The sequence below is a fragment of the Oncorhynchus masou genome, chromosome 32, assembly GCF_036934945.1.
Source record: "Oncorhynchus masou masou isolate Uvic2021 chromosome 32, UVic_Omas_1.1, whole genome shotgun sequence".
NCBI lineage: Eukaryota > Metazoa > Chordata > Actinopteri > Salmoniformes > Salmonidae > Oncorhynchus > Oncorhynchus masou.
Window position 1 is genome coordinate 76,742,993 of NC_088243.1, and position 27,428 is coordinate 76,770,420.

Below are 27,428 nucleotides of genomic sequence, written 5' to 3' on the forward strand. Positions count from 1 at the left end.
GGCACTCTGGTACCGCTTGTCATGCGGTAGTAGAGAGAACAGTCTATGACTGGGGTGGCTGGGGTCTTTGACAATTTTTAGGGCCTTCCTCTGACACCGCCTGGTGTAGATGTCCTGGATGGCAGGCAGCTTAGCCCCAGTGATGTACTGGGCCATACGCACTACCCTCTGTAGTGCCTTGCGGTCAGAGGCCGAGCAATTGCCGTACCAGGCAGTGATGCAACCAGTCAGGATGCTCTCGATGTTGCAGCTGTAGAACCTTTTGAGGATCTCAGGACCCATGCCAAATCTGTTTAGTTTCCTGAGGGAGAATAGGCTTTGTCGTGCCCTCTTCACGACTGTCTTGGTGTGTTTGGACCATTTGAGTTTGTTGTTGATGTGGACACCGAGGAACTTGAAGCTGTCAACCTGCTCCATTACAGCCCCGTCGATGAGAATGGGGGCGTGCTCGGTCCTCCTTTTCTTTAATTAACAACTGGCAATGGCCTTTTCAACTGATATTAACTGTATATTTAGATATATTGTGGCCAGTGAGCATAGCTGCGAGAAGTAGCAGTGTTGAGGGTGCTGCACCACCCCCTGAAAAAATTGATTGTTTTTTGTTAAATTAATATTATTATTTTATTATTCATATTTAAAAATATATATAAATAATAATCAAATTAGTGCACTAGGTCTTTATTACTCCTGTATCAGCGGTGAAAAATCCTTGTCAACAGAGCGGGACAAAAAAAATCCCCAACAGCACCCCCACCCCAAAACATCTTCACATGGCCATGCCAGTGACTATTCAGACTATAATTTCCTCTAAAATAGTATTAACAATATTATTATTGTTATCTCTGGAAGATAGCAGAAACGTTTTATTTTGGCATTTCTGTCAGTTGTGGTAGGTTTAGTATCAACAATGAAGGGAATAGATACAAAATTGAAATACAATATTTGTTTAAAGATTTTAAAGATCCACCACTGTCTCCCTAGAACCTAATTTATCACGTCTCAATGGGTGGTCCAGGTATCCTCTGACATGGCACAAGTGGGGGCTTGGGCCTTTCCTCTTTTGTCCTTAATTGCTCCTCTGTTGCAAGGATGACATCATAGTGCACCATCAGACCAACTCCTTGAATTACAAAACCCCTGAATTTCGCCATTGAGTCTAAAACAAAAACAGTTTTGCTGAAAACCTAATCGTTTTACCCTTAAAGTGTATTTATACTTCCAATATCGTTTTTCAACTGGAAATATAAGAAATTGAGTGGTACTTTATACTAATAAACATCAGTAACAAACGTATGGCATCTCTCTTGTTCTAATTTCTGACGAGTCGAGGAGGAGTGCCCTTCGTATATATATATATATATATATACCTGCAACTTTTTTGCTGCATAGGTAAGTTCTTGCTCTACGGCCATGCTGTCGCACAAACGTTTGTGAAGGTGGAGGCCACTTCAGGGGACCATTAGGTCTCAGGGTCGTCTGAGAAGACCAAAGAAAATATCCTTTCATTTTTTATTATTATTTGATTATATAATTTGTGTTTTGGTCTCCCAATTTATATCAATTGGCACACGCGATGGATACATTGGGCATATGAAAAGGAACGCTTAAAGCCATATGGGAAAACGTTCGTTTCAAAAGAATAAATCGAGGTAGGTTATGGTGTAATTTACAAATAATTGAGTATGTTTACATGTACACTAATAATTTGGATTTTTAACTGATTATAACAGTAGGCAGATTATGCAATAGTCATGTAATCACTTTACTATGTTTATCTTAATCAGCGTAAGGTCAAAATCGAAGTAAGCACACCCCGATTAAAACACATGGTCATTTGTCGAATTATTAGGACGTGTACACACCCTAATCGGCATTCCAACTGTGTATTTGATCTGCACATGTGGATCAACAACTGATGTCGTTTTCACCTACAAACTTTATTATGTCCAAACTCAAAATTGTATTGTAACATTTACATTTAAGTCATTTAGCAGACGCTCTTACAAATTGGGTAATTGTAATTGTAACGACCCTGGGTTTATAAGCGCGGAAATCGCCGCACAAGCATGCTTCTGCGGCACGGTCGATAGCGCGCCGGACCTCGGGCTCGAAGGTCGAGGGTTCGAGACCTGCTCCCTGCCTGTTTCATTACATTGGTGTCAGAATTGATCGGACCTCGCATTCACGACAGTGAGCGAGCTGGTGAGCGCGTGAGTAGTGAAATGAGGGAGTAGTGGGTTCGAGGCCTGTTTCATTACAGTATTAATTGGCCAAGGCAGAAGCTATTGTAATTAACTGAAATGTGTGAGTCACACCAGAGAGGAAGACGCGAAGCGAGAGAAAACTGGGCCCATAACCATCAAGTGGCGTTTTTTCTTTGGCAGGTGACATGGAGCACAGGGCGTGGAGAGACTGCAGAGCTCGACGTTCAGGGCTGACCCGGCAACATCTGTCTAGACAGTTAATCAAGCGGTCATATGGCCAGTAGGCCTAAATGATCAAACTCCAAAACAGAAAAAATATATATAAAACATTGACGACGTCTGACGTTTCAAATTTAGTATCAACCAGCATTCGGTTTCTAAGCAAAAAAAAATACAAAAACATTCCCTCTGCCTTACTTGAGTGAGCCCCGCCTGAATAGACTACATCCTGGGAACTCTCACCAAGACCCGTCTCAGCGGAAGCAGGAAGCTCATAAATTCATCAACGCACGCATTCAAAAGTGTTCCACCAGCTTTTCCATCTTTTTTCATATTACAGTGATGTCATTATTAGCAAAGAAATGTTTATATAGACCTACACTGTAGAGCTGCTTGCTTGTCAAGAAATGACTATTATTTACGACTAGTAAATCGTATTTATGATTATTAAATCACTTGTTGGCTAAATACAAAATTAATATTGTAATAATGCTATTCTGTAGTCAAGGCCTGTGCTATATAGTTGTTGTTTTTTAAACAGATTGATTCCAGAAGCTGTTCGTTTATTTATCAGCTGAATTTTAACCCTGGCAAGAAAAAAAAAATCGGGAGCACACAACTCATCACACAGCTGATGTCTTCTGATAAGCCCAGTCACTGCTAACATTCCTAAATGCAATCAGCTGCATCATTCTTGGGAGAAGACATGTTTACTGTTGCCTTGTTTTCTACTTTATATTTAAATAAGCCTACACATCACACTTAAAACCATACTAAATTACTTAAAATCAGAAGTAATTATTCTTAGTTAGTCATACAGCTGTATTGACTTAAGTGACAAAAGATTGCAATAAAATCCTCCACCTCTTCCCTCCCCTCCTCTCTCACTCCCCTTATCATTCATCCCTCTCTCTCCTCACAACTCTTACCCATTTCTTCTTCACTCTTCTCCAAATGTATCTTGCCACCTCTCGCTCTTTCCTTTTCTCTAGAAAAATGGCACAATGCCATTGCCGGTGGCGACGGGTGCTCCTGTGCCTATGCTGTGCTCCCTGTGTCCTGGTAGGGTCTCTCTGTGTGTACATCACACTGGCTGTGTGTTATGGTATGACCACCAGTACAGGCCTGAGCAGCTCTGCCCCTATCCTACCAGAGAGCTTCATTGCACCAGGGCTCACCAGAAATGACTACCTGGCCCCACACCCCACTAACTCCTTCTGGGACCCCAAGCCCCACGGAGGGGCCCTCTGGAACCGGCTCCAGCTACCCATTGACCGCCATTACAATCCCATCCTGATGCCCAAATCCAGCAAAGAGCACAATGACCATCTTGATACCAATAATAATAATGCAAACTATCTGCGGCTTTCCCTTCCCACCTTGAATGCAGGGTTCTCTGAGATCGGGAACTTGACATCTCAAATGGATGATTTTCAGGAGCTGCCCCTGCAGATGCAGATGTTTGTGGACTCCATGCACTTCAGGGACTACCATGTCCTCATTGAGCCTGCTAAACTGTGTGGACGTGGGCTAAAGAAGGGGCAGGGCCCTCTCCTACTGCTGGCCATCAAGACCCAGGGCCTGAACTTTGAGAACCGCCAGGCCATCAGGCAGACATGGGGCTGGGCGGGGTGGGTGGCAGGGGCGACAGGGAAAGGCGGGATGGTGCGGAGGATCTTCCTCCTGGGGAAGAACCATGCAGAACCCCATGTGAACATCAGTGAGCTGCTGCAGCTGGAGAGCCGCCAGTACAGGGACATCCTCCAGTGGGACTTCCACGACTCCTTCTTTAACCTCACCCTGAAGGACGTGCTGCTGTGGGACTGGCTCTCCACCCACTGCCCCCTGGCACGCTTCGTCTTTAAAGGGGACGACGACGTCCTGTTGCGGACCCCTGCTCTCTTAGACTACCTCCGGGAGCAGACGATCCAGTCAGGGGGGCCCGGGTCAGAGGGTATGAAGGGATTCATGGTAGGGGATGTGATACGAGCGGCTGTCCCCAACAGAGTCAACTCTACCAAGTACTTTATTCCTGATAGTTTCTATAAGGGGCTGTACCCTCCGTACGGGGGTGGGGGAGGTGTGGTGTACTCAGGGGAGCTGGCCCTGCGGCTCAAGCGTATCTCCCGGAGAGTTCACCTGTACCCCATTGATGATGTCTACGTGGGCATGTGCCTCCACAGGCTTGGGGTCCACCCCATCCACCACCCCGCCTTCCTCACCTTCGACTTCCCCAAGAAAGAGAGGGTAGAGCAGTGTGCGTACCACACTATCTTACTGATACACAAACGCAGCCCTGCTCAGGTGATGAAGCTGTGGTCGGAGATAATGACAAACCAGACAGAGTGCCGCAACACCATCCTGAGAATGGAGAAGGAGAAAAAGAATACACTTCTGATAGATCCATTTAGTATGAAAGACAACAAGGGACAGGAACTTCTGATGGATCCATGGGATAGTTCTGGAAATTAAGCTCTATAGTGAGGTAATCACTGACTGATTTAAAACTGACAACGCATGGATGGTGATGGAGAAGGAATGCTACCACTTGAGAATAGGGAAGAGCCTGCAGGGCCTTCTGATAGACCCTTGGGGTATGCCAGAAACTTCCACTCCACACTGAGGTAACCACTGACTAGTTGTTATAAAACTGAAGGTGATGAATTGACTGTCGAGAAGGTATGCTGCCATTTTAGAATGGGGAAGATGCAGGGCCTTCTGGGAGAACAGGGTACACCTGGAAACTTCCTCTCATAGTGAGTGATTCAGACTGGCTTTCCTATTATAGAAAACAAACATATGGTGATTGACTATCGAGAAGGTGTGCTGCCACTTGACAATGGCGAACAGTACCAATTATTACTGTAAACCCAACAAATGTATTTTTTTTATTAAAAAAACGAGACGTTTGAGAAATAGTAGACTCGCTGTTTTAAATCCGACTCAAATGATAGATGGAGAAAGGTATGCCACCAGCTGAGAATGGCCCTGTAATAAGGCCCCACAATATGAGAAAGGTGGACCTAGGTTTGAGAGAAATACTGAACGTTGACAAGTATTTATTGAAGTATAAACCAGAATTACTTAATTGGTACAGTCATCTGTGATGAATGTCACTGTGAAGGCCATACATGTGCATTGCATACATAGCTCAACTGCCTCCTATTGAACAGGTTTTGGTTCCTTGCTGTGGGCATGAATTCTCATGCTCAGTTTCTGGGCTCAGAGGCTAGTTATGAGAAAAAAATATATTAAGGGCTTAAGTCAGATTTATGAGGTGCAACAAACATTTTTAGATAAATCAATTTTACTGATTTAACCACTGCAAGTGCATAATTGCCAATTTATCTGAGGTTTGGGTATTACAAACAGGTTAATGAGTAAATAAATGTGCAAATAACCCTCTGACACTTTAATGTTGTGCACTTTAATGTTTTTCTGAACATTAAACAAAACTTTAATTAGATCATTTTGAATCAGACAGACAAATGTTTAAATAAAAAAAAAAAAATCTGATGAAAGACCACAATTAAGATTTTATTACACAATCATTATGTACATAAATTATGACAACCTCTTCAATCAGGAATGTCATGGACCAGTTCAATAATTCCACAATTAACCTCTTTTTTAGCAGTTTAGCAAAGCATGCTAATGCTCCTCTCTAGGACAAGTGGTATAAGTATGATATACCTAACCTATTATGTCCATGGGATGCTAAGTTCAACCACCAAATAAAATGGTGAAATAGCAGGATTTTCTGTTTGATTGGATTCATGGGGTGGGACTGGAGAGTATAATCCACAACTCATTCTTCAGCAGCAGTGTATTCTGATGGCGACATGTGTGTAAACATTGTCCACAGCAGTGTACTGTCTCTTGTAAAGATTTCCCCACTAAAAGCTGCTCTCCACTTTATCCTCCCCTTCATCCTTCTCATCCTCACTGTCTTCCTCACTTTCACTGTAGTGGACGTTACAGCGGTTGGTGTTGACGAAGAGATCGCTCTCGTCATCCTCTGAGTCAGTACTGTGATCACTCCCACAATCCTCTACCTTCTCCTCCCTTCTCCCCTCCCTGGGATGTGGTGCATCTGTTCTCTCTTCCGATGGGGGCTCGTCTGTGAAGGCCTCAGGCCTAACAGAAGACACACAAAAAAAATGAAAAATAGTGCCAGCAGAACTCACTTGATTCAGTTATAATTGAACCTTTGTTTAATTGTCTTCTCATTCACAGGTGACATATGAGTGTGTGTGTGTGTGTTAGAAAAAACATCCTACCACATCCTGTTGGGATTAAGATCATTTGAAATAATTTCTTCATATTTTCACAAGAGCAGGGGGAAAAAAATGTTTGTCGGATGTGGTGGTGGTGGCCTTGTAGTTATTACTATGGCAAGGTAATAGAAGTGCTGATGAAAATGGGGTTTACTGGCTACATGCGTTTCTGCATGTTATTTCTATACGTGGATGTACAGTTGAAGTCGGAAGTTTACATACACCTTAGCCAAACACATTTTAAACTCAGTTTTTCACAATTCCTGACATTTAATCCTAGTAAAAGTTCCCTGTAAGGTCAGTTAGGATCACCACTATTTTAAGAATGTGAAATATCAGAATAGTAGCAGAGAATGATTCCAGCTTTTATTTATTTCTCATCACATTCCAAGTGGGTCAGAAGTTTACATATACTAATTGAGTGTTTGGTAGCATTGCCTTTTAAATGTTTAATTTGAGTCAAACGTTTCGGTAGCTTTCCACAAGCTTCCCACAATAAGTTGGGTGAATTTTGGCCCATTCCTCCTGACAGAGCTGGTGTAACAGAGTCAGGTTTGTAGGCCTCCTTGCTCGCACATGCTTTTTCAGTTCTGCTCACAAATGTTCTATAGGGTTGAGGTCAGGGCTTTGTGATGGCCACTCCAATACCTTGACTTTGTTGTCCTTATGCCATTTTGCCACAACTTTGGAAGTATGCTTGGGGTCATTGTCCACTTGTAAGACCCATTTGTGACCAAGCTTTAACTTCCTGATGTTTTGAGATGTTGCTTAAATAAATAAATAAATAAATAAATATAAATAAATATATATATATATATATAAAATGTTCCTTCCTCATGATGCCACGCTCCTGCTGCAAAGCACCCCCACAACCTGATGCTGCCACCCGCATGCTTCATGGTTGGGTGGGATGGTGTTCTTCGGCTTGCAAGCCTAACCCTTTTTCCTCCAAACATAACAATGGTCATTATGACCAAACGGTTCTAATTTTGTTTCATCAGACCAAAGGACATTCCTCCAAAAAGTACAATCTTCGTCCCCATGTGCAGTTGCAAACCGTAGTCTGGCTTTTTTTTAATGGCGGTTTTTGGGGAAGTGGCTTCTTCCTTGCTGAGCTGCCTTTCAGGTTATGTCGATATAGGACTCGTTTTACTGTGGATATAGATACTTTTGTACCCGTTTCCTCCAGCATCTTCACAAGGTCCTTTGCTGTTGTTCTGGGATTGATTTGCACTTTTTGCACCAAAGTACATTCATCTCTAGAAGACAGAACGCATCTCCTTCCTGAGCGGTATGATGCTGCGTGGTCCCATGGTGTTTATACTTGCGTACTATTGTTTGTACAGATGAACGTGGTACCTTCTGGCGTTTGGAAATTGCTCCCTGATAGGCTAAAGCCATGACATAATTTTCTGGTATTCTCCAAACTGTTTAAAGGCAGTCAACTTAGTGCATGTAAACTTCTAACCCACTGGAATTGTGATACAGTGAATTATAAGTGAAATAATCTGTCTAAACAATTGTTGGAAAAATGACTTGTGATATGCACAAAGTAGATGTCCAAACTGACTTGCCAAAACTATAGTTTGTTAACAAGAAATCTGTGGAGTGGTTGGAGGAAAAAAAAAAAAAAAAATTCAATGACTCCAACCTAAGTGTTTGTAAACTTCCAACTTGAACTGTATATACTGAACTATGGGTCCAAGGTGCACTCACCAGAGTGTGAGTTTCTGCAGGTGCTGAATGTGGTCTCTGTAGAGTATGAAGCTGATCTCTCCCCTCACCTTCTCTCCCTCCTCTATAGGGTCTACAATCACATAGTCACCTGGTAGGGGGGAGAGCAATGCCATGTTTACAATAACAAAACAATACTGTAAGGAACACAAAGACCTTAATTGTGTTCAGTAGAAACTAATCCAGAGTGTTTCTGTCATTATGACATTGAGGTGGTTGAACGACAAAAGAAAGCACACTGACATACAGGTATGCAGAAAACATATGCAAACTAGCCAATCAAATTCAGGACAATCAGCCGGCTTTAGTGTTTGACTGCCACTGGTACTCCGGGCTGCCTATGTCCAAACAAAGCCCCCCCGTATCTGGTCTAGGGCGTAAAGTCACAATCTCTGCTGGTCGGCTTCTGCGTAACGAACTAGCAGTGCCAAAAGCCCTGGTCTGTCCTAGAAAACCAACGTAAATTACAGTCGTTTACAGCTCAGCATCCTCATGCACACGGAATTCATGTGGTATCTGTTATAGATGCCGAAGTCAATAGCAACGTTGGGTTGATGCGCTCAGGAAGAATGAAAATGACTTCACCGACCATAGTTACGGCCATTTTCACCATGATTCTTAATATGGCGTGATTCAAATACTTCCAGTTTCATTAGAAGTTTTCGATAGGAATACATGGATACCGTCAGCGCTATCACTATCTACTGGTTAATGTCTATGGTCCAAAAGGTACCAAAAAAAACATTCGCAGTGTAAACTGAAAGGTGCAATATTCAGAAGTCGCTCCACCATTTCCTAGTTGTACATTTTTTTTACAAGTTCGCCTAATTTCAGTTTATGCTACAAACAAGCAGCCATTGTGTGAAGAATCATTGTATCATCTAAAACTGCTGTAAAAATATATTTTCCATAAGAAGAAATATTGTATTCTCAGCTTGTTTGAAGCTGTTGAACAAAACCGAATGTAAAAGACGCAAAAAAAGCAGTCACTTAAACTGTTGTTTAGTTTTTGTATCTTTTACTTTAGGTTTTGTACACCAGGTTCAAACAGCTGAAAATCTAATATTTTTTTGTTATTGGAAAGATATTTCACAGCAGTTTAGATGGTACAATGATTATCTACACTTAGTGCTCATTTTGTCACAAACTGAAATTAGGCAAAATCTCAGAATTTTAGCCAGGAAGTGGCTGAGCGATTTATGCATATTGCACCTTTAATAGCGGGAAGCATAGAAATAGAGCACATCGAAGCAGTAGATCTGTTCTGAGGCCTGGTTTCAATGTGATCTATAACTCACAATTCTATTTGACTTTAAACATTTAAAACCACAAAGTATATTGAAAAGATAATGGGCCTATATATTTTAAAATAAGATATTTAAAAACAAAACAGCGTTATGGTGCCATTTGGGATGCACTCTAGTATAAGGGGACATGTTACCTCTCTTAATCCAGAGGTTCTTGCGGAATTTTGGGGGCATGCTGATCAGGAAGTTCTCCCCCTGGGCCGTGACAGCCTCGTGCAGGTTGTTGCCACGACTACCAAGAACCTGCATGGAGACAGGTACAGAGAGAGGGGATTAGTATGACAAAGAAACTGGTAGAATGTGCATACAAAAACAGGTAATTAACTACAGGTGCAGCAGAGTTGTGTGTGTCAGTCAGCTTACATGAAGAAAGACTTAAAAGTTCCCATCCTCTTGCTTCATCCACTGACCCTATCTGTTTGGTAGTCGCTGAATGAGTCCGAATCAGGATGGCAGACATCTAGGCTAGTCTTTGTTGTGTGTGTTCAGTAAAACATGTGTCATGTCTGACAGCACAGATACTAACCCTCACAATCTGTTGGTTCTCTGTAGGTGTGACGTAGTCGTCGAGTGTCTGCTCCTTGACAACATGCTTGCGTTTAGTAGCCTGTGACATCGTTGAAGTTTGCCAGCTGTGGAAAGATCAGTTTTCATCACCACTGTTGTTAGTCAACTGTTCTTTATGAATGCCAGGGGGACAGAATAAGTTACAGATAGCAAACGTCTAATGAGAAGTACAGGCTGCTTAATGCATAACAGGCAGTGGTGACCCATCATTCAGAGCAGTGGCAACCCCACCTGTTTTGACCCCCATATTTTAAGCTAAAATAAATAAACAAAATTGTGGAGGGGGCTTGCCTGTTTTGCATGTTATTTGGCATTAATACGTGTCACATATCAGTTTGCAAACAATGTATTAAAAAAATGTACAGTGGCAAGAAAAGGTATGTGAACCTTTTGGAATTACCTGGATTTCTGCATAAATTGGTCATCAAATTTGATCGGATCTTCATCTAAGTAACAACAATAGACCGTGTGCTTAAACTAATAACACAAATTGTATTTTCTTGTCCATATTGAATACATAATTATGGAAAATATGTGAACCCCCAGGCTAATGACCTCCAAAAGCTAATTGGAGTCAGGAGTCAGCTAACATGGAGTCCAATCAATGAGACGAAATTGGAGATATTGGTTAGAGCTGCCTTGCCCTATAAAAAAAACCTCACAATTTGAGTTAGCTATTCACAAAAAGCATTGCCTGATGTGAACCATGCCTCAAACAAGAGAGATCTCAGTAGACCTAAGATTAAGAATTGTTGACTTGCATAAAGCTGGAAAGGATTATAAAAGTATCTAAAAGCCTTGATGTTCATCGGTACGGTTAGACAAATTGTCTATAAATGGAGAAAGTTCAGCACTGTTGGTACTCTCCCTAGAGAGAGCACAGTGCAGAATGCTCAATGAGGTTAAGAAGAATCCTGGAGTGTCAGCTAAAGACTTACAGAAACCTCTGGAACATGCTAACATCTCTGTTGACGAGTCTACGATACATAAAACACTAAATAAGAATGGAGTTCATGGCCACAGAAGAAGCCACTGCATTGCTGCTGAAGCCACAACATTGCTGCATGTCTGAAGTTTTCAAAAGTGCACCTGGATGTTCCACAGCGCTACTGGAAAAATATTGTGGAAAGATTAAACTACAGTTGAGTTGTTTGGAAGGAACACAACACTGTGGAGAAAAAAAAAGGTGCCGCACACCAACATCGAAACCTCATCCCAACTGTAAAGTATGGTGGAGGGAGCACATCAGAATGGCTTCAAGAGAAGAAAATGCACCCTCTGGAGTGGCCCAGACAGAGTCCTGATCTCAACCCAATTGAGATTCTGTGGCATGACCTCAAGAGAGCAGTTCCCACCAGACATCCCAAGAATATATTGCTGAACTGAAACAGTTTTGTAAAGAGGAATGGTCCAAAATTCCTTCTGACCGTTCTGCAGGTCTGAGCCACAACTACAGAAAACATTTGGTTGGTGTTATTGCTGCCAAAGGAGGGTCAACCAGTTATTAAATCCAAGGGATCCCATACTTTTTCCACCCTCCACTGTGAATGTTTACATGGTGTGTTCAATAAAGAAATGAAAATGTACAATTGTTTGTGTGTTACTAGTTTAAGCAGACTGTCTATTGTGACATTTTTATTTACCTTTGTTTAACTAGGCAGGTCAGTTAAGAACAAATCCTTATTTTCAATGATGACCTAGGAACAGTGGGTTAACTGCCTGTTCAGGGACAGAACGACAGATTTGTACCTTGTCAGCTCGGGGATATGAACTTGCGGTTACTAGTCCAACGCTCTAACCACTAGGCTACCCTGCCGCCCCATAGATGATGATCAGCTCAAATTTTATGACCAATTTATGCAGAAAGCCAGGTCTTCTTCTTGCAACTGTATATATCATTGAGTTAATAAAGCTGCAAACAAACATGGTTTCATTTTTGTTTTCTTGAGTAAGGCAGCGCCAAAATCCAGGTGTTTCAGGCTAGCTCAGTGCTTTCTGTGGTGGTGGTGCAAGCCAGCGGAAAATACGGTGCGTTGCACAGGCATTGGCTCAGTGTCGGTCACTCATGGGGACACTACGTCACCGTCAAGCCTACTCAAATCACTTTATATCTACAGTAGCTTTGATTGGACTGATCATGTCAACATCATACTTTCAAAATCTTAGCTAGCAGTCATCATAAATTGAGTCGACATTCTACTGGCAAATCTTTGTCATACGAAGAGAAATCATTTAAATGAATATGCAAAGGAGATATGTATACTGTAGCTAAGAAAGTAATACTAAGTGTGTTGTGCAGTAAGCTGTTAGTAGCCCATGTGCCTCACCCTAATAATTTGGTCTATTTTCACCTAATTTTCTGACTTGGTGGTGCACATAATGTTTTTGAGAAATGTAATCATTGAATATTGTAAGAGCTTTCATTGGCTGCTTTATTTATCCTACGGTTCTGATTTGGTGTACAGGGAGAACACTAAGAACGGCCCATGTTCTGAATTCTGCGCTGTACATTTCAAAACTTAAATAAATATATACAACTAGGCAAGTCAGTTAAGAAGAAATTCTTATTTACAAAGACTGCCTAGGGGGAAAAGTGGGTTACCGGTCTTGTTCAGGGGTAGAACTACAGATTGTTACCTTGTCAGCCCGTGGATTTCATCCAGCAACCTTTCAGTTACTGGCTCAACGCTTTAACCACTAGGCTACCTGCTGCCCCATACTGGCTATGATTGCCTCTTATTTGCTTGTAGTCTCCTTATACCCTAGTTTGTACATCTCAATTCTCAGTAGAAACCACATTTGTTAAAGAAAAATCAGCCAAAGGGCACTAAATGAGGTTTCCGCTGATAGCCAGGTGTAGCAGTGGCATAGTGTAATTCATGTATGGTTTAGTGTTGCGGTTTTGCTGGCATGCATCACACTTTTTTTTTGCCCCACAAAGATTTACATGTTAAAATCCCCACTGACAACAGCGTAGCATTTCAAAAGGTCCACCCTTAGCGACTTTAGTGTGACAGCAAGCTAGCTAACGGTTCCATCAAATGTATGTTTTGTTTGGGCAAAGTAAGTGGCAAGTTGTCCCACGTTAGCTAGCTAACGTTAGCGATGTCAAGCAGAAATGCCGGTATCGTACAAACACAAATGGTTAATTGTCAGAATTATGCTTGCTATTAAATTGTGAAATTATAGAAGATTAGACAATATATTATTAACGTTGTAATTATAAGTATTGGTAGCTAGCTAGCTAACGAGCAGTTTTCACTAAATTTAACACGCACATACACTTAAAATTAGCCACTTGCTACATACCTTGTAAATCTGAACTGCAAAAAATGTGTATCTTTACTGTAGGTCAAAGATTCTGGATTGTCAGATGGCATGTAAACTTTGAAAAATACCTGTTATATCAAATATTAGTTTCCAGCAGCCAGTAAACGCATGTGCTTCCTTTCCTTTTCGGCACTGCTGACGTAGGGATTCTACTCCAGTTGCATTCTGGGAGTTTTAGTCGTTTTCATGTACGGGGCTTGGCTGTATTCAAGAACCGCATGCTTTTGTGACTATATAGTTTCTCCAATTAATCAACCAACATACGGTGGATATTGACTTCAGAAATTACATTCCACAATGAATAATGGATATGATATTTTTTTTATTCATGGATAAAATATTTTTTTTATTAAACCTTAGTTTGTCTAGTTACACAGCACTGCAATATTTAATAGTTAATAGGCTACACATCAGTCAATGTATGATCTTTTAAAATAAAATAAAAACATGCAAACCCATTCATTATCAGTACTTGCATAGTGAAGTTGTAAGTTTTAAACTGAGGGGAGAGATTGACGTTATGTGGTATTGCACAGAACATGTTACAACAGACGAAAAGTCTAGCAAAAATGCACAAGCATTAATTCTACACTAGAGCATCCGCACAGAGAGTAGTCAGATGCAGGGGAACATAACGGACACTAAACAGCATGACTGAAGTCTAAATATATGACATCCCCTTTAGACTCTGTTATTGTAAAGAGATGACCGAAATGACCTCAGCCTAAAACACAGCAATTCAATTAAAATATCCTTAAAGGCTAGTAGTAAAATCACAACAAAAGATCAGTGTTACCTTAGAACTATAGCTTCATCGGAGCTGGTTTGTTTTGAAGGAGAAGAATGGGGTATGACTAAATGCTGCTTCCCCTATTTAAGTAAGCTGTCAGCAGGTCTTCCAGTGCATTGTGCAGTGTTCTGACTACACAATTAGGGGGGTAGGGGATGAGTAATGTTGCAGTTCTGTCAGTTTGTAGGTAGTGTGTGTGTATATGTTTTTTTTGGGGGGGGGGGTTGTAGGATTTGTATTTATTTATCCCAGGTGAAGATTGAAATAAAATATTATTCAGATCACGTGTGTGCACGCGCGTGTTTGCGTGTGTCATATCGCCTAGTTCACAATAGCAGATGAGCACATCTTGTTGATTCCACAGAGCCTGGATCCTCTGTACAGGTAGTAGTAACCCTGCAGGGAAGGAACACACAACAGGACATGTCAGGCAATTAATACACAAATACACATGTCAAATGTTCCAAGAGTTCAGGCATGACTAGGTATTATGCATGCATTGTAAACAAATACACTGTTTACAAATGCACGCATAATGCCTTGTCATAGAGGTTCAGTGTGACAGCTTTCTGTTACCTGTTCTCCATAGTCCTCTCCCCAGCTGTTCTTGAGGGCCCAGAAAGGTTTGCCTTGACCTGTACACAGAAACAACCAGACACACACTCACAGTGTTGTTATTACGCTAGGTTAATGTAAGATAAATGAGTAGTTAAGAGTCAGTCTCACGTTCTCCGTAGCCGACGAGCAGCACTGCATGGTCAATCCTCCAGGGGTTGCAGAAGATCTTCAGAGGGTGGGACACGCCCTTCCTGTAAAACTGAGGACAAACAACGAGAGAAAAGCAGGTGGGATTAGAAAGATAGATACTAGTCACTTCATTGTTCAGTTGTGTTTTAGTGATGCTAATTTCAGTTGCATTAAGAAAGATATGACAGGCCTCCCGAGTGACGCAGCGGTCGCAGTACTTGAGGCATCACTACAGACCCGAGTTCGATCCCAGGCTGTGTCACGAATGGCCGTGACCGGGAGTCCCTTAGGCTAGCGCACAATTGGCTCAGCATCGACCGGGTTAGGGGAGGGTTTGGCCAGGACGGCTTTACTTAGCTCATTGCGCTCTAGCAACTACTTGTGGCTGGTCGGGGTGCCTGCAGGCTGACTTCGGTCGTCAGTTAACTGTGTTTCCTCCAACACATTGGTGTAGCTGGCTTCCGGGTTAAGCGGGCGGGTGTAAAGAAGTGTGGTTAGGCGGGTCATGTTTCGGAAGACGCATGACTTGACCTTCGCCTCTCTTGAACCTGTTGAGGAGTTGCAGCAATGATAAGATCCTAATTGGATATCACAAAAAGAAAGATATGGCAGTGGTGTTACCTGCAGGGGTTGGAACCAAAATTATTTTTCAATTGTTTCATTCTGGACAGAACCACTTATTTTTGTTTTGTTCTACTGTTACGACCAGCAAAATAAAGTTCTGAACCGGTTCAAACCCTAAAAAAGTACTGGTTTATATTGTTCCTTTTTTCCCAACTCATTAAATTACTTCACCAATCAGTGTGGAAAGAGCAGGCAAGCTAGTTGTTTACATGTGTGATGGACAGACAAGTGTAGCCTATGGCGCAAGATGCGACTGAAACTTTGTAGTTGGGGAGAGAGCGAGATAGGTTTGAGGAGGCTTGAAGCGCTGAACATCTTGTTATGACATACATTGAATGAATTAGGTCCACATAATTATACCTAGGAGAAGTGGCTTCTATGTAGGAACTTTGAACGTCTTTTGAGCTAGCTAGAAAACAAACTTGATTTAGCTAGCTAACAAGCTTGTATGTGCAGAGAATTAAAAATACCTTTTTGTAGTTAATAAGTCCAACGTGATCACTTGGCCTATAGAATCTTTAACTAGCATTAAAAAAATGAAATCCATTCTTCTCTAGCTAATTAAAAATCTCTCTCCCTCCCTATCTTCTAAATCAAGCCTGTAACGTCAGTAGAGTAGCCTATGCTTCAAAAAGAGGAAAGGGGCAGGTAGCCTAAACACACACAGGTGAAGATTTTCAGCTTGCAGGCAGACACTGGAATACGTTTCTGAGTGACACAGTGAGGGCTTTGCATAGGCGCTTTGTTGCGTTTTGTTGTGGGACTAGAAAAAAATGCCCGGAACGTAAAATAACGTTATTAACCACTCCCATGCTTTCAAATTAGTGGTTCTGTTCTGGAACAGTATGGATCACTTTCATTCCAGGTTCTGTTTCTGTTCCATGAACCCATTCAACCCCTGGTTACCTGCATTGCGAAGGCATTCAGGGCCACAGATACTGGTCCATTCTCAGCCAGCCAAGCAGCAATTTCTAAACATAAAAAGGGAAGGAAACCAAGATTAACACATGGCCAACCCTCCTCCATATGTACCGCATCGTTCAATCTTCATCCAATCCTTCAACCTATCATCCGTGTCTTTATCTCTGTCTACCCTACCCTCTCTCTCTTTCACCTCTCTTCCCACTCACCGTTCTCGTCCTTGGACAGCTCCACGGAGCTGTTGATGTAGGCAGTGACTTTGTCGGTGGTGAAGTCACAGCTCTGCTTCTTGCCGGTGTAGCTGTAGTCAGTCTCTGTCTCCAGACCACCCAGCTTCTCGATGGCTTCATATGCATTTGATGGAAGCCCGCCCCCACAGGCCTGGTCCACAGTATCACAGTCTACCAGCTCTGTGGGTGATAGGACATTGAACCAATCAATTCAAAACTGTTATGGAGAAAATGGAAACTGTGCTGTTGTACAGTATGATGCCTACAATGCTTGTGCTTACCTTGCTCAGAGAGAGACACTAGTTTACCCGTTTTCACAAACCACTGGCCCTCAATGTTTCCTGTCACTGAGAATGCCCAGCAAGAACCACACATGCCCTGCAATACAAACACAAGTCACATAATTAGCCATACACACACACAGGCATTACCTACCTCCACCTTTTCCATGAATTGTGTCATATCTACAGTATGAATGAATGAAAGTATGACTTTTGCTTACTTAAACTTATGTTTAGTAAAGCATCAAAGAAGAGTCATGAATACTTTGAATGCTATATAAAATATTTTTAAGTTGTTATTTGTCCGATAAAGAAATCCATAAAGACACTGCTCAAAAAAAGAAAGGGAACACTAAAATAACACATCCTAGATCTGAATGAATGAAATATTCTTATTAAATACTTTTTTCTTTACATAGTTGAATGTGCTGATAACAAAATCACACAAAAATGATCAATGGAAATCAAATTTATCAACCCATGGAGGTTTGGATTTGGAGTCACACTCAAAATTAAAGTGGAAAATCACACTACAGGCTGATCCAACTTTGATGTAATGTCCTTAAAACAAGTCAAAATTAGGCTCAGTGTGTGGCCTCCACGTGCCTGTATGACCTCAATACAACGCCTGGGCATGCTCCTGATGAGGTGGCGGATGGTCTCCTGAGGGATCTCCTCCCAGACCTTGTCTAAAGCATCCGCCAACTCCTGGACAGTCTGTGGTGCAACGTGGCGTTGGTGGATGGAGCGAGACATGATGTCCCAGATGTGCTCAATTGGATTCAGGTCTGGGGAACGGGCGGGCCAGTCCATTGCATCAATGCCTTCCTCTTGCAGGAACTGCTGACACATTCCAGCCACATGAGGTCTAGCATTGTCTTGCATTAGGAGGAACTCAGGGCCAACTGCACCAGCATATGGTCTCACAAGGAGTCTGAGGATCACATCTCGGTACCTAATGGCAGTCAGGCTACCTCTGGCGAGCACATGGAGGGCTGTGCGGCCCCCCCAAAGAAATGCCACCCCACACCATGACTGACCCACCGCCAAACCGGTCATGCTGGAGGATGTTGCAGGCAACAGAACGTTCTCCACGGCGTCTCCAGACTCTGTCACGTCTGTCACATGTGCTCAGTGTGAACCTGCTTTCATCTGTGAAGAGCACAGGGCGCCAGTGGCGAATTTGCCAATCTTGGTGTTCTCTGGCAAATGCCAAACGTCCTGCACGGTGTTGGGCTATAAGCACAACCCCCACCTGTGGACGTCGGGCCCTCATACCACTTTCATGGAGTCTGTTTCTGACCGTTTGAGCAGACACATGCACATTTGTGGCCTGCTGGAGGTCATTTTGCAGCGCTCTGGCAGTGCTCCTCCTGCTCCTCCTTGCACAAAGGCGGAGGTAGCGGTCCTGCTGCTGGGTTGTTGCCCTCCTACGGCCTCCTCCACGTCTCCTGATGTACTGGCCTGTTTCCTGGTAGCGCCTCCATGCTCTGGACACTACGCTGACAGACACAGCAAACATTCTTGCCACAGCTCGCATTGATGTGTCATCATGGATGAGCTGCACTACCTGAGCCACTTGTGTGGGTTGTAGACTCCGTCTCATGCTACCACTAGAGTGAAAGCACCGCCAGCATTCAAAAGTGACCAAAACATCAGCCAGGAAGCATAGGAACTGAGAAGTGGTCTGTGGTCACCACCTGCAGAACCACTCCTTTATTGGGGGTGTCTTGCTAATTGCCTATAATTTCCACCTGTTGTCTATTCCATTTGCACAACAGCATGTGAAATTTATTGTCAATCAGTTTTGCTTCCTAAGTGGACAGTTTGATTTCACAGAAGTGCGATTGACTTGGAGTTACATTGTGTTGTTTAAGTGTTCCCTTTATTTTTTGAGCAGTGTACTATCATATATACACATTTACAGTCATACCTGTAGTCATCTCCAGTCTGTAAGACCATCTCTAAACCCTGTCCTACCTGGTTCTTGACAGGGCTGACAGCTCCATGCTCTCTCCAGTCCCAGCTAGGCGGGGTGGGGCCGTGGGTCATGGCTGCAGGCTTCATGGACCGCTGAAATTTCTGCTGGCTCAGCAGGGGGTTCAGGTACAGAGTCCTAAACTCCTCCTCTGGATGGTGAGAGGGAGTGGGTAGAGGGAGGAGAGGAAGAATATTAGGATTTTTCACAGTGTACAGCTGAGGAGTTGTACTGTAGCCTTTTGGAATTAGCTATGTAGAAGTGGAATTACTCAACAGGTTAACTAACTCTGCAAGGGAACATGTTTCAAACGGTCACAGAATCACACACACACATAGTATGTCCTGTTGCTCCACAGAAGAGCAGACGGTGACCTCCTCGGCACGCTCAGTGGATGTTCTGGAACTGCATCGGGCTTATTCATCTGCATTCCCACACATGCACACACACACACCTGTGAGGTCGCTGAACTTGGTGACCCCGTACTCGGCTGTGCCCAGATCCAGAGACTGGAGCTTCTCAGCGGTCTTCAGGTTCTCATGGAAGATACGCAGCCGCCGCTCAGTGTCTGTAGCAGCAAAGGTCAGAGATCAGACAAACATGTTATGGTAAGATGTTTTACCTTATCATCTGTGGAGGTGGATGGACGATGTTGTGTAAAATGATGGATTGACATTTATCTCTCACCCTCTTTGCTGCTGTAAGTCCTATTGTATCTGACCATGAACTCTTTGAACTGACCCAGAAGCTCCACTAAATAGTCTGTCTCCTGTCACAAAATATAAGTTAATTATTGACAAGTAAATTAAATATACGCATACAGAATAAATGAGAAAACACGCTCAAACACACATACAACAAGCGCTACGTTTTCTATTACCTCAACTGGTTTGCTGGTGGAGAGGGACAGAAATTCTACTTTGTTGGTCTCAACTGGTTTGGGATCAACAGAAACACAAGCATCATGAAAAACAATTAGATGTAGCTATGAGTATTTATAGAAACAATCCTAAACAAATAAAAGCACAAAGGTACATTTAGTTTCCAAAGTTAAACCTTTGACACAAACCTGTTGGCTGGCATTTCTGTTTGAGCAGGGTGGACTTCCTCTCCCAGGGAATGTACCAGACCTCAAACACACACACCTCCGTCTGACAGAGAACATGTCAGCGGAGAAAACATGATTAGTGAGATAATCTGTGTTTATTTTATTGGGCTTCTGTGTTCATGACATATATATAAACAGTGTAATGGACCACCCACACAGACAGTGTGGTGAATAAGGTGCAACAGAGTCTCTTCAACATCAGGAGGCTGAAGAAATTTGACTTGGCACCTAAAACCCTCACAAACTTTTATAGATGCACAATTGAGAGCATCCTGTTGGGCTGTATCACTGTCTCGTATGGCAACTGCACTGCCTGCAACCGCAAGGCTCTCCAGAGGGTGGTGCGGTCTGCCAAACACATTACCGGGGGCAAACTACCCGCCCTCCAGGACACCTACAGCACCTGATGTCACAAGAAGGCCAAAAAGATCATTATGGACATCAACCACCCGAGCTACTGCCTGTTTACCCCGCTATCATCCCGAAGGCAAGGTCAGTACATGTGCATCAAAGCTGGGACCGAGACACTGAAAAACAGCTTCTATCTCAAGGCCATCAGACTGTTAAACAGCCACCACTAGCACATTAGAGGCTACTGCCTATAGATATAGACAAGAAATCACTGGCCACTTTAAGTAATGGAACACTAGTCACTTTGATCATGTTTACATATTGTCATGAATCCCGCTTCCCGAGTCTGTGTTTGCCTGTGTTTCTGTCCTGGAGTGTGTTTCCGGTGTCCTGGAACGCACCCTGTCTGGTTGCTGGGCGAATTAGCTTGTTGGGAGATCGATGTTCACCCTCACCTGTATCCTATCAGTAATCTGCACACCTGTCCTGATCATCACCTCTCCCCTTCAAAAGCTCTGACCTGACATCCATTCCCTGCCGGATCGTTAGCCATGAACAGTATGTTGTGCCCACGAACCAGCCTCCAGTTTATCGAGTTTGTTTTGTTTTATTGTTTTGTACGTCTTGCTTGCCTTTAACTTACCGCCGTTTGTTTTGTCTACAGCCATTCACCCGGAACCCATATCCCATCCCTGTCTGCTTGTCACCAGTGTGTTGTTATCCATTGGATCTGCCTATCCACTCCCATCAACCCACCTCCGCTGCCCGCTCCTCCACCCGGAACTATCTACCTCCACGTTCTCATTGATTAATAAATACTCACCATCTTTATACTCACCTTGTCCTGGTCTGCTTCTGGGTCCAATTCTGGTAAACCCTGACACATATATTGCATTACTCATCTCATATGTACAGTATATACTGTATTCTATACTATTCTACTGTATCTTAGTCCATGTCGCTCTGACATCGATCGTCCATATATGTACAGTGGGAGTTGGAAATTTTTTTGTGAGTAAGAAGGATGGCTCTCTTCGACCGTGTATCGATTATCGGGGTTTGAATGATATTACGGTCAAGAACAAGTACCCCTTGCCCTTGATGAGCTCCGCTTTCGATTCTTTACAGGGTGCTACTGTGTTTACGAAGCTTTATCTACGCATTGCGTATCATCTGGTTCGGATCAAAGAGGGGGACGAGTGGTTGACTGGATTCAATACACCTATGGGACATTTCGAGTACCAGGTGATGCCGTTTGGACTTTCCAACGCTCCAGCAGTGCTCCAAAGTTTGGTGAATGATGTGCTGAGGGATATGATCGGTCTGTTTGTGTTCGTTTACCTGGATGACATCCTGATTTTCTCCAAGGAGCTTTCCAGCCACACCCAGCATGTTAAGCAGGTCCTGCAGCGGTTATTGGAGAACCGTCTGTTTGTGAAGGCAGAGAAGTGTGATTTTCACGCCCACACTACATCCTTCCTCGGGTACATCATCTCCAGGGGTGAAATCAAGATGGACCAAGAGAAGGTTCGGGCGGTTCGGGATTGGGCCCGGCCCGGTACGAGATTGCAGCTCCAGAGATTCCTGGGATTTGCGAACTTCTATCGGAGGTTTATCTGTGATTACAGCCGGGTGGCCGCCCCTTTAACTGCTCTGACGTCTTGCACCAGAATTTTCTGTTGGACTCCTGAGGCAGACCGAGCATTTCTGAACTTGAAGAGCCGATTCACCAACGCGCCGATTCTCTCTCAACCTGACACTTCCCGTCAGTTTGTTGTTGAGGTGGACGCGTCTGATGTGGGGGTGGGCGCCATCCTGTCCCAGCGTAGCTCCACTGACGGTAAACTCCATCCCTGCGCCTTCTACTCTTGTCGTCTTTCACCAGCTGAGAGAAACTACGATGTGGGTAACCGGGAGCTTCTCGCTGTGAAGCTTGCCTTGGAGGAGTGGCGTCACTGGTTGGAGGGAGCGGAGCAACCGTTTGTGGTCTGGACTGACCACAAGAATCTGGCTTACGTGCAATCGGCTAAACGTCTCAACTCCCGTCAAGCCAGGTGGGCTTTGTTTTTTGGACGCTTCAATTTTTCCCTGACGTTCCGACCTGGGTCGAAGAACGGCAAGGCGGACGCCTTGTCCCGGATGTTCTCCAAGACGGATGAGAGTGGGGCCAAGACTGAGACGATTCTTCCCCAGAACCTTGTCGTGGGAGCCGTTACATGGAGGATTGAGGAGGATGTGATGGCGGCCCTTCGGACGCAGCCCGGCCCCGGTAACGGTCCACCCGGTCGGTTGTTCGTGCCTGAGTCGGTCCGTTCTGCTGTTCTTCAGTGGTCCCACGCCAGCAAGATCGCTTGTCACCCTGGCGTTGCTCGGACTATGGCGCTACTGCGCAGACGATTTTGGTGGCCTGCCATGGGAGAAGATACCCGGAGGTTTGTTGCCGCATGTCCTGTTTGTGCTCAGAACAAAATTACCAATCGGCCCAGCTCTGGGCTTCTTCACCCCCTACCTATTCCTCGGCGACCTTGGTCGCATCTGGCCCTGGATTTTGTCACGGGATTGCCCCCTTCTGTTGGGAACACGGTCATTCTGACCATTGTGGACAGATTCAGCAAGTTTGCTCATTTTGTCCCTCTCTCCAAGCTTCCATCTGCCACTGAGACATCCGAGATCCTGGTTAGGGAGGTTTTCAGGGTCCACGGATTGCCCAGTGACATTGTTTCTGACCGTGGTCCTCAGTTTACCTCTGCTGTCTGGAGATCCTTCTGTTTGGCCATTGGAGCTACAGTCAGTCTCACTTCTGGATTTCACCCACAATCTAATGGTCAGGCGGAGAGAGCCAACCAGAAGATGGAGTCCACGCTGCGTTGTCTTGTCTCCTCTGATCCCACCTCTTGGTCATCTCAATTACCCTGGGTCGAGTATGCCCATAATACCCTTCCTTCATCTGCCACTGGGATGTCCCCCTTCCAATGCCTGTACGGATACCAACCTCCCTTGTTTCCTTCTCAGGAGAGGGATCTTTCGGTTCCTTCTGTCCAGGCCCACATTCGTCGTTGCCACCGGACCTGGCATCGGGCCAGGAAGGTCCTCCTTAGAGTTTCTGACCGGTATCAGATCCAGGCAAATCGTCGCCGTATTCCTGCTCCCGCTTATACCATCGGAGATAAGGTTTGGTTGGCTACACGGGATCTTCCTCTACGGACTGAGTCGAGGAAACTGTCACCAAAGTTCATTGGTCCGTTTGTGGTGGAGAGAATCATTAACCCTGTTGTGGTCCGACTCAAATTGCCGGCAACGCTTCGAGTACACCCCACCTTTCATGTCTCCTGCCTCAAGCCGGTTCTCCTCAGTCCTCTGTTGCCCCCTCCTCCTCGTCCTCGTCCTCCTCGGATGATCGGAGGTGGTCCTGCCTACACGGTGCGCCGCATAATGGATTCCAGATGGCGGGGTCGAGGTTTCCAATATCACGTGGATTGGGAAGGATATGGTCCAGAGGAGAGGAGTTGGATTCCTCGGCGTCAGATCCTTGATGACGACCTGCTTCGTGACATCTACCGCCTCCACCCTGGTGCTCCAGGTAGTCCGCCCGGTGGCGTTCGTCGGAGGGGGGGGGGGGGTACTGTCACGAATCCCGCTTCCTGAGTCTGTGTTTGCCTGTGTTTCTGTCTTGGAGTGTGTTTCCGGTGTCCTGGAACGCACCCTGTCTGGTTGCCGGGCGAATTAGCTTGTTGGGAGATCGATGTTCACCCGCACCTGTATCCCATCAGTAATCTGCACACCTGTCCTGATCATCACGTCTCCCCTTCAAAAGCTCTGATCTGACATCCATTCCCTGCCGGATCGTTAGCCATGAACAGTATGTTGTTTCCACGAACCAGCCTCCAGTTTATAGAGTTTGTTTTGTTTTATTGTTTTGTACGTCTTGCTTGCCTTTAACTTACCGCCGTTTGTTTTGTCTACAGCCATTCACCCGGAACCCATACCCCATCCCTATCTGCTCGTCGCCAGTGTGTTGTTATCCATTGGATCTGCCTATCCACTCCCATCAACCCACCTCCGCTGCCCGCTCCTCCACCCGGAACTATCTACCTCCACGTTCTCATTGATTAATAAATACTCACCATCTTTATACTCACCTTGTCCTGGTCTGCTTCTGGGTCCAATTCTGGTAAACCCTGACACATATATTGCATTACTCATCTCATATGTACAGTATATACTGTATTCTATACTATTCTACTGTATCTTAGTCCATGTCGCTCTGACATCGATCGTCCATATATGTACAGTGGAGCAAAAAAGTGTTTAGTCAGCCACCAATTGTGAAAGTTCTCCCACTTAAAAAGATGAGAGAGGCCTGTAATTTTCATCATAGGTACACTTCAACTATGACAGACAAAATGAGTACTTAACTGGGTCAGATCTGATATGACGGATTTGTCCTGAAGGGCCCGTGCAGAGCCGAACACAAATGCTCCAGTAGTGAAAGAAAGACAGTAGAAATTCAGAGATTCAGTACCTTAGATCACTGCGCCAAATAACATAGCATGGCAGCAACACGTGGAAACACAGCATGGTGGCAACACAACATGACAACAACATGGTAGCGACACAAAAGTCACAAAAGTAAAAAAAAAAAAAAAAAAAAACACAAAAGGTCCCCAAAGCACACGCATCCATGGGTTGCTCCTCTTTTCAGTTCGCTGCAGCTATATAACGTTAGCGACTACAATGAGATGCAGTGCCTTGGACTGCTGTGCCAATCGGGAGCAGTGACTGTGATAACGGTTGTTGTATGTGGAGGATGAGGGCTACAGTAGGTATATCAGATAGGGGGGAATGAGACCTAAGAGGGTTTTATAAAAAAAAGCATCAACCAGTGGATCTTGCGACGGGTAGATAACAAGTTTACAGAGTAGTATAGAGTGCAGTGATGTGTCCTATAAAGAGCATTGGTGGCAAATCTGATGGCTGAATAGTAAAGAACATCTAGAGTAGCCGCTCGAGAGCACCCTCGAACAGCCCAAGATACAGTATTATGACCTACAACCACAATGGACAGTAACTTGATTTTAGGCTATTATTATGAGATAAAATATATATATATATATATAAACAAATAACATGTTCACAACACTGGTGTAGTCTACATGTTTACTGGCAGAGAGGATCTTGCTAACTCTACGAACGTGCATCGTATTGGACCCCATGTCCATGGCGCTCTTCTGCAAACTTCAGTGCGTTCTTCAAACCTGGGTCGTTTTCCGACAAAACGGACAGAATACCCCGGTGCCCCCATTAAAGTGTCATCCAAATCGGCCAGAACCGAGGCCAAAACCGCCAGGGTTAGGCAAATGATAAGGGGGCAGTGAAATCCGAAATCCATCCTGTCTGTCTGTAGAGCAGAAAAAGTCAAAGGGACAGTGGACGGTAAGATTATAAAACGGGATGTTTTGTTTTCCCAGTTAACTGTCATCCGACAATGCGACAAGAAATCAGCAGACCAGGGTTGCCAGGTAAAGCTAGAATTTCTAGTAAATGACCACTCAAAACCTGCCAAAAGGCCTGAAAACTAGCACACACACAAACATTCACAACAAGAGGAGTTGCCATATCTATACAATAAACCCCTTTCCATAATGTTATCGACACAATTAAGAAGGAATATCATAGTAACTTGTAATGACGTTAGAAGAAAAAATCGGGTATCTCAATCTATGACATAATAAAGGAATGTTAATATGTGACAAGATAAAAGATAATTCGCCCTTATTAATTAACTCACTTGACTGTTATTATTAAGCAATAAGGCACACGGGGTATGGTATATGGCCAATATAGCACGGCTAAGGGCTGTTCTTAAGCAGATGCAACGCAGAATGCCTGGATACAGTTTTAAGGCACCCTGGGGTTATTGCTATTATAAACTAATGTTAGGCTATTTTCTGGCAATTGTGCTGTTATTATGTTCCAGATGTTAAGACTAAGTCGTTATAAATGGCCCGTTTGCGAGAATGACTTGTCATTTCAATAGGCAATAGACTACAGACACAAATCTGGGTTTATGATTCTAATTACATTTTGCCATAGTTTGCTTAGATAAAGGCAGATAGCCTATAGCACCCGATAGGTCTACATCTCATTTCAGATAGTTTTACAGTAGCATAGACAATATGTATACTGAACGATTTAGCAGCTTGCTTAGTTCAGAATTAACAGACTAATTTATTCAACATGAATAGCGAGAACATTTCGCAATAAGTGCTTTTTCCCCCAATAGCCTGCTGGAATAGGCTACTGAGGATGAGGTCATGCTTTCAATCACTGAATTAAATATTAATCATATGTATATGAACTGGATATGCATGTCAACAGCTGCCAGTGTTTCTTTTTTTGAATTGGTTTTACCTGTCGCCTAATATGACTACAGTTACAGTCAATCTAATGTGTTCATAATAACACAAGTCTACAACAACAATAAACTGAAGTTGTAGGCGATTTATTAAATAGTTTTGCCAGCTCCCGGTAGGCTTCACGAGTGGCACACATTGATTTGCAGTGACTTCAGTGATATCGTAATTTAAACATATTTCTTGTATCAAATGGTAGCCTACAATGGCATATACATTAATAGGCTTAATAGGCTACTTGATGGCCAACAGAGGCACATTTTTAATTCTATACATTTAGCCTCGTGTCCGTTTCATTGAGGAGTTTTCCCCATCAAAAGAATCATGCGAGGGAGTTCCATAACTTC

The 27,428-nt window shown here is 43.8% G+C and overlaps 1 protein-coding gene and 1 pseudogene across 2 annotated transcripts; one reads left to right on the forward strand and one right to left on the reverse strand.

Moving 5' to 3' along the window:
- Positions 1-1,405: 1,405 nt before the first annotated feature.
- On the forward strand, positions 1,406-6,325 carry si:dkey-160o24.3 (N-acetyllactosaminide beta-1,3-N-acetylglucosaminyltransferase 2). Of its 2 annotated transcripts, none has more exons than XM_064955103.1 (2): positions 1,406-1,649; positions 2,385-6,325. In XM_064955103.1, exon 2 carries the CDS (start codon positions 3,378-3,380, stop codon positions 4,893-4,895), a length of 1,518 nt encoding a protein of 505 aa, XP_064811175.1. In that variant the 5' UTR covers positions 1,406-1,649; positions 2,385-3,377; the 3' UTR covers positions 4,896-6,325. The 2 variants fall into 2 exon arrangements, with proteins under 2 accessions (XP_064811175.1, XP_064811176.1); XM_064955104.1 differs by having other exon boundaries at positions 3,416-6,325.
- Positions 5,832-25,742, reverse strand: LOC135527270 (cathepsin F-like; annotated as a pseudogene).
- Between the last annotated feature and the right edge of the window lie 1,686 nt (positions 25,743-27,428).

Excerpts from the sequence above, each read along its gene's own strand:
- si:dkey-160o24.3 (XM_064955103.1), top strand. The coding sequence starts at position 3,378 with ATGTATCTTGCCACCTCTCGCTCTTTCCTTTTCTCTAGAAAAATGGCA.